This window comes from Corvus brachyrhynchos, unplaced genomic scaffold, assembly GCF_000691975.1.
Source record: "Corvus brachyrhynchos isolate BGI_N302 unplaced genomic scaffold, ASM69197v1 scaffold101, whole genome shotgun sequence".
In the NCBI taxonomy this organism is placed as follows: domain Eukaryota; kingdom Metazoa; phylum Chordata; class Aves; order Passeriformes; family Corvidae; genus Corvus; species Corvus brachyrhynchos.
In genome coordinates this window covers 616,922-624,972 of record NW_008237239.1, presented here as the reverse complement: position 1 = coordinate 624,972, position 8,051 = coordinate 616,922, and the positions used below count along the sequence as shown (strand labels likewise).

General features: G+C 49.5%; 1 protein-coding gene across 1 annotated transcript in view; it reads right to left on the bottom strand.

The window, feature by feature from the left end:
- Nucleotides 1-8,051, bottom strand: part of PBX1 (PBX homeobox 1) — a 122,851-nt gene that overhangs the window by 17,933 nt on the left and 96,867 nt on the right. The window contains exons 2-4 of the mRNA XM_017729641.1: nt 4,951-5,195; nt 2,019-2,209; nt 918-1,053 (exon numbers count right to left, since the gene is read on the bottom strand). Coding sequence (XP_017585130.1) covers nt 918-1,053; nt 2,019-2,209; nt 4,951-5,195 — 572 coding nt within the window. The remainder of the gene's footprint in view (nt 1-917; nt 1,054-2,018; nt 2,210-4,950; nt 5,196-8,051) is intronic.

The following is an 8,051-nucleotide window of genomic DNA, read 5'->3' as shown; positions in this document are numbered from 1 at the left end:
CTCCCACAAGGACACCAGATGCTACTCCTGCCTGCAGTGACGAGCCGGCATGTGCCTGGGGCTGGGAAGCAGCCTAAGACAGGGAATGCCTTGAGAGCCTAGAGGGACCACTAAGCTCATGTGAGGACAAGCCTACCAGAAACCACATGGATTTGCTCTCAATCACACAGCTTGCTCCAAAAAGAAAGGAAATAAAGAAGGGCAGGCCTGAGCAATGTATGGCTGAACACTTCAAGGGCTGACTGCGCTCCTCACAAAACACAGCAGCTCCCAGGTCAAAGCTACAAACTCCAAGAGCTATGTGGCTTCCTTGAACATATGGAAATAATTCTTTTTGTCTTTACTGACCACCACGTTTTGAGGGATATGCAAGTCAGGGAGATGTCAAGTTCTAGCAGCACAAGGGTAATGACTGAGAGAAACGACCCTGAGAAATCCCACCCTCACTGAGCACAAACTGTAACAGTTACACCCACACCCTTCCCACCAGGACTTGTCCATTCTGTCTTATCAAGCAAAACCTGCACAACTCTTCCTACTGCTTTTAATCCCTTGAAGAATGGACTTTCAGATCAAACATGCTCTTCTTGCAGGCCAGGCCAGCACTAACTCCTTGAGGAGACTTTGCCTCTCTGGGTGCTGCCACATCATTTCTGTGTTGTCAACACCTTGGCTGCAAACACAGTCATCGCTCCATGGAGTCTTCATACCTCCTAAATCCTCTCTCAGACTTTCTTTTTCCACCCCTGACTTCAATCTGCAAGTGCCATCTGCACTCCCATCCACTCTCACTAACTTGCACTAAACTGATTTAATAATTAAATGCTCAACACTGGACATGGCTGACTTGTCTGAGGTCTGGAATACACTTCACCATGCTGAAGTTTCCCACTAGTACAGGGTTTGAGCTCTCTCACCTGTGAGACTGTGATGCCACACTTCTTGGCTAGCTCTTCTTTGGCTTCCTCACTGGGGTAAGGGTTGCTGAGATGGGAATAGAAATACTCATTCAGGATTTCCGTGGCTTGCTTGTTGAAGTTTCGTCTCTTCCGCCTTCACATGAAGGAAGAATGGGAAATAAAAGGAAAGGAAATGAGCACCAGAGATCCAGAAATGGAATGCAATTTTAGATACTCTTAAATTTTCCACTTTCCTCCCTCCCCCCTCTGCTTCTCTGAGCATGGAGTGCAAGACTCATGGCCAGGAAGCTTCTTATCTGGCCCTTGCTGGTGACTACTTTTTCAGCACCTTCCAAAGAAAGCAAGTCTCCATCTCAAATTTATCACGTATCCTCCAGCTCACAGAAGAGTCTGCAAACTGGCATCCAGCTCCGCCACCTGGGAAGGTGACTCCTGACACCTGGCTGTCGTGGTGAAAGACATCAGTGCTACTCTGCAAAGCCCCATGCTGAGGAAGCAGAGCTGGATATATCCTTGGGGAATTCTGTTCCATTTACACCTAGGCATTATTATTATTACCTGTCTGCCATCTCTTTCCTTGTACCCCTGGTGTAGCTGCCTCTCCTCCCCATTGCAAGCTACAGCCCAAGCCGCAGTCTGCACCTAACCAGCTTGGCAAATGAAATAACTTTATAGCAAATTGAAGATCTGGGACAATAAAAACAGTGGGAAAAGAATGGGAATCTAGGGGGGACAGGATGGCCTGGAGGATAAACCTTCATCCCTAACTGAAGTGCAGGGATAAAGGTTTTCAGCACAGAGGTTTGCTGCAATATGCCACAGAATTTCCTTCTGCCACAGCAAAACCAGGACGTGCAATTCTCAAGGTACAGTTGGGAGCCTCCCTGAGACAGAGGCTGGATGGCTTGAATTGCAGTCCCCTCGCCTGCTGAGCCACAGACAACTGAGGGATAAGGAAGTCAAAAAAACCCTCCAGCTCAAGACTGAGACACGTGGCCCTTCAGCTGGCCCTCAATTTACTCCAGAACCAACAAACCTCCCAGACCCAAACAATACTGCATGGTGGGTGGGCAGAAAGGTTTGGTGGGACAGACTCACCGCGCGTCCAGAAATCGCGAGCGCAGGATCATGACAGCTTCACACGTGCTCTGCTTCAGCTGCATCTGGATGGAGCTGAACTTGCGGTGGATGATGCTCACCATCCGCTCGATCTCCTTGGGCGAGATGGGCCGGGTCCGGCTCTGCTCGCGCAGCAGGTTCATCACGTGGGTGGTGAACTCATTGCACGCCTGGGATGGCAAGAAAAGCAAAAGAAACCCCAGGATGGGAAGGTCATTCGATGGTGTCAAGGACAGGACAGAGGCAGCGTGGCTATGGAAGGAGATGTGAGTGGAGGCCTCACTGGCTGGGGCTTTTCAGAGCAGCCTCAGAGCAAGAATGTGCCGGTGCTCAGGGGAGAGAGAAATTTCTCTGATCTGCCAAGCACTGGGCATGAGAGACTCCCAACAAACATGCTGGGAAAGGCAGGAGCCAATTTCTTTGCTCCCAGGGGGATCATGGATGGAGCTGGGGCAAGTGAAGCCCTACGATTCATGTAAAGCATGAAGAAGTCCCAGCCGCTGTTTTTCTGATTGGAACTGGAGGAGCTATAGATTTATCTGAAGAGGACCATGAACCTTTTGACCCACTGCCCCTTCCCTTACAGCCTGACCATGTGTCCTGCAGAGCCCCAGCCCCTTGTGCTTCACAGGAGCAGCTCTCCAAGAGACACGGCCCTGCTCCATGCTCTTGGCACACCAGGTAAGAAGTAAATAACGGTAATAATTAAAGCCTGAATGAGGCAGGAGCCCTGACAAATAAGGGCAAGCAGGTAACAATCCCAATTAGTTTGCTGCTGGCACAGCACTGTCTAGCTGCTCCTGCTGTCCCCATGCTGTGCTGTGAGGACAGTTCAGCAAGAGGAGCCAGGGGACAAGGAAGGGATTTTGAGGCCAGCTGAAGGCCACTTCACTGCCCTCTCCTTCATCCCCATGAGCACCTCATTGGCATGACGGGACCCTCTGACTCCCAGAAGCAAGCCCCAAAAACCAGGTTGAGAGCAGCACTTGGACAGTGATGGCTGAAGAAGCCTTTGATGCTCCTGGGATGTGGGTGGCTGCTCTGGGGACAGCATCCCAAGTTCCCACCCCATGATGGGGAAAAGGGGCTGGCAGGGGAAAGAAACACTGGATTTGTGGACTGGTGACATGGGCATGACTTGCTATGTCTTACCCCACCCTTCCAAGCTGAATTCCCACCACAGCTCAGACCCAACAAGGAGACATCCCCAAGGCCAGCAGAACCCCTCCAGCTGCCTATCCCCAGCTCCAGCTGCTGACTCCCATTTCCCAGGGCGAGTGCCAGCTATGAGAGCCCTCAACTGGATATCTCTTTGCTCCCAGACACCCCAGAAATTTCAGATCATCTCCTCTTGGCATGAAATAAAGAGCATTAAAGGCAAAATCACCACTGAGTGCTGTGCTGACCCAGCAGCAGCCAGACTGAGAAGCTGAGCTCCCAAAAGTAGGATTGGAGAGAGTGGGATGGAGGTGGAAAAACCCTGAGCCCTGGTCTTGCAGGACTGTGGGTAATGGTACCAGAGATGTGGACCAGCACAGCCGCTTGCAAAGCAACTCAGTGGCAAAGCCAAACTCTGTCAGTGGGTTGTGAGAAGGAAAGATGTGACCCGTCCCACGCTCTGGGCCTGGTTAAAAGGCTTCTCTCACCTGGTGTCTCTTTGGGGAGTAAAACAAAGCAAAAACAGAATCAGAACATCGAACAAACAAAACTCCTGCCTAAGGAGAGGAAGAACCAGAAGGTCCTTCCCTGAAGCCTGTCCCTGTCTGTGCCAAGGGTCTCTCCTTGGACTTGGGTAGCAGAGGACATGAGGTCTCTCTACCCCTATTCAGCCTGGGGCCTGAAAGAGCCCTGAAGTGCTCTCCACTCCCATCCATGTGAGATGGCTCAGGCTCCTCCCTGCCTCCAGGGAGTGACAGCAAGGGCTGAGGAGAGCCATCAAAAGTCATCCTTCCAATCAGCCCTCTGCCTGCTCCCTGCCTCCTCTAAGGCTCTGCCAAAAGGCCTTTCATGGCATTACTGTGCTTGGCTGCTCCAACTCCAGAGCCCTGCCTGGCCACCCTGACTCCAGCCTGAACCCAGGGGCTCCCTTCCCTCTGCTTGGCCAGTGTGGCTATGGAGGTGAGACACCCCCCAGCCGCACCACACATCCAGTTAGCCAGGTAAAATCGAGGCTTTTACTGGCTCTAAACCAGAGACCTGAAAGCGTGCCTGGCCCCTGGCAGTGGAGCCTGTCCTGCACCCAAGGAGGTGATGCTTTCTTGCTCACATCCATAAACCCTAACCTTGGGGTAGAAACCACAAGCACAAGGTGCACGGTGGCCAAGAGAGGTCTGCAAAACATCTGGAAGCACTTGAAAGGAACTGGTTTTGAGTGTTGACCTGCAAAGCTCTTCAAGGAATTGTCAGTGTTACCAACAGCTGTGTTTATGACCCAAGTAGTTTTTCTCTTTTAAGAGCAATTTACTGCAAGGAAAAAGATTTTTTTTTTTCCTGGAAAAAGAGCTTTTCAAGCAGAAAATACATTCAAGGAAGATTTTGATTCAAGTCTTGCTTGGAAAGCTATCATCACTGAGGCCAGCACATCAGAGAGGCCTCCTCCTTCATAGGGCCAATTTTGGGCAAGATATCAAGGAAGGAGTGGAAAGTGAAAATCCAAGGGGCAACTCATGCTGAGCCTATTCTCACGTCACATCCCAGCATAAACCCCCAACCCTCTCGACCCTAAAAGAGCATGTTATCGCTCCAATACCCAGTCGCATTTGCCCACACACTCCTAACAACAGATGTCAGCAGTGATCCAGGCTGTGCAGATCCACGCCACCATGCCGCACGGAGTGGCAGCTCTCCCCCTCTGGCTGCTGCTCCCACCACACCACGAGCACCGCCCCTCTGCCACGAAGGAGCCTGTTACCTGCTCGTACTTCTCCAGCTCCGTGTGGTAGATCTGTCGGATCTGGGAGAGTTTGGCTCTGTAGTCAGAGTGCTCCACTGAGTTGTCGGAGCCAGCTCCTCCGGATGCGGCAGCGGCGGCGGCAGCAGCGGCCGAGCCCCCTCCTTTTTCGGGGCCTGCCACCCCTTCGGCCAGCAGCATGTTGTCTAACCTCATCAGCTGGGGGTCCGTGGGCTCCTCCTCCTGCGCCCCCCGGATGCTCAGCACTGCAGGAGACACAATGGGCAGAGGAAAGCCTGAGTCACAGCCAGGGCTTAACTCAGGGAAGCTCATCCCAAGTTGGACTGACCCCATCAGCAGGGGTTTTCTTCCTTCCCAACAGGTCCCCCAACAGGCAGTCTGCATCCTGATGCTCCAAGTACTCATCACCAAGCGCAGTTACTTGGCTTCCAGGGGCACTCCAGCTCCCTGCTCCTCTCCCTACCTCTTCCCCTCCTTCCCACAGGACAGAAGTACGGCAGAACTGGCAGCGAGCTCACCACACAACTAACCCAGAAAGCCACACTTTCTGCTCAGACAAGCAGCAAAACTCCTAGCAGCAGCAACGAAAAAATCCCAATAAATGTACCCATTCTTGCTGCCAGAAGCGATAGGGACCATATCCCAACTCAAGCACGAGATGGGAAGTTGGAAGTCTCTAGCCCTGATCTCATCTTGCTCAGGGGTCCTCTCATGTCACCCAACATGTCATTTACATCAACCCCAGATGGCAGAGAAAGACACACAGAGCCCAGGGCAACTGTGCCTTGGTTTCCACATCTTGAAATACGGACAAGGGAGAGGGCTTGAAGTCCATGCTTTAAGCCACACACTGGGAACACATGCAAAAAAATGTATAAAATAAATTTTATTATTGGAAAAAATGCCTTTTCTTTAAGAATCCAGTCGTTCCACTGATGTCTAAACCATGCTGAGAAAAGGAGCAACAATAAATTAATCCTCCCAGAGTGATTTTTCAAAAAGAGAATCTTCCTCCCATCTTTGTGCTCCCTGCTTAAATAACCACTCCAAGTAGAAGTTCTCCTGTGAGGGCTTTCCTGGAAAAACAACATGGGAGCATCCCAACTGCTTGGGATGTCCCATGCGTGAAAAATGGAGGTGCCCTATGTGCTCCCGCCATGGACTGTGTTCAAACATGGACCGATAACGTCAAACTTCCACATGCACACATGCGCAGCCGCATAATAAATGACATAAAATAAATCCTTGATGAGTGAATAAAAAAGGCATTTCCTAAGGGAAAACAGTTGTATTTCCCCATCTCATTTGGTACAGGAGCTCTGGGCACACGCTCCTTGCACATCCAGAGCTGGGAAATGCTACGTGGATTTTGATAAAGTTGTCCCCACTGACATCTGAGATGAATTTGACCCCCACCCCAATCCGCAGCACAAACAAGAGCAAGTGATTATTCCTGTCACTTAAAATAAAAAAGCAGTGGAAGATCAGTTTGCAACAAGAAATAAAATCAGAGCAGCTAAAAAATCCCAGCAACCAGCAAGTATGGTCTTCCCCACTCTGCAGTAAGTTAAAGACACAGCTATTATCAGTATAAAAGTGAAGTAAAAGACCCTGTTGAGAGGTTCGGTTAAGACTAAAAAGAGCTTTTTTAAAAAGCCTCAAAACCTACTGAAATTACTATTTTCAGGACATTTAATTCATTCATTTTATTTTATTCATACATTTGGATCATTTATTCATTCATGCATTTATTGATAATTTTGTGATGAAAATATGCACCGTCAACAAAGGTGGGAAGGTGGGCAGAAAAAAGCCCAAAACCAGTAAAACTGGAACTAACAATAAGTAATTCCACACTAGGGAGGATCATTTATATATGGAGGAATGAGGGCAGAGTGCCAAATTTGAAGCTGAGCCCTCAGGAGATAGGACCAGCATTGTCTCCCACCACAGGAGGCTTCCCGTGGCACCCAGCCACGGTAAATAGATACAAGGGGAGAGGACAGATTTCATCACAAAATTGGTTTGGGGTCTATGGTCCATAAACTGAAATATGAGGCAAAAGTAGCCAAATTCCTTAAAAAGAGAAGAGGAAAGTTGATAGGCTGCAGCAGGGAGAGAGACTTGCCATGAAAATAAAGAGAATAAATTTCTATTCTTCCAGTACAAAAAAAAAAAAAAAAAAAATCAGTCAAATAAAGCACATCAAAAGCCCAAATACAAAAGGAAAGCAACACAGGTTAAAAAAAAAATATATTAAAAAACACCTCAAATAAACAAATCAAAAGCAGAGTTGCCAAAACAGGCACATCTGGATTTCAAAAGGGAAATATTTTTAGATTAAAAATCTCAGGAATCATTGACCTGACAGGTAAGCACGAGTGATTAATTAGTTTATGTTTAGAGAACTGCTTCCTGATGAAAAGTGCTGTATATTCCCGGGAGCTTTATTCCTCTGCCACACGCACAGACCAGCACCCGCTGGGTGGGTGCATTCCCAGCATCTGATGGAGGGATGTGTCTCCCACTGCCCAGCCAGGGACTGTGCAGAGCAAGCCTGGGCTTGGCTGTTCACTCAGAATAAGGCATGGGAGTAAATAAATGGAAAGGCCAATGTGTCTAAGAAGGACTGATGCTGCTGATTTATCCCTGAAAGGTTGTGCTCAGCTGAGGAGAAGACAGAATGATTATTTCAAAGCTCCTTTTTTATCTTCCCAGTGCTGGACCCAGCTCCAACACACCTCCTGCCAGCATGCCTGGGATGTTGGGCTCCTCGGCAGCTCCGACCCTCCAAACTGCCCCGTGATGGGACGAGGCTCTGCTGGCTGGGAGGTTTGGGATGAGCTGGAACAGACAGCACCCAACCTGTAGTGCCTGGGCAGCCGATGGCAAAAGAACCCTGCTCTCCCACCAAATTAGAACAGAATAAACGAAGCAAAATGATCCTCAGTGGTCCAAGGGGCTACAGGCATGTAGGCATCCAGGCATCCCCAGGACCCCCCACTTGCTGCTCTTGATTAAAGATGGGAGAAAAAGGAAGAAGAAAAAGAAAGATAGCGACTGGCAGCCGGGGGGAGGAAAATTCCCGCAAGACTTTCTGT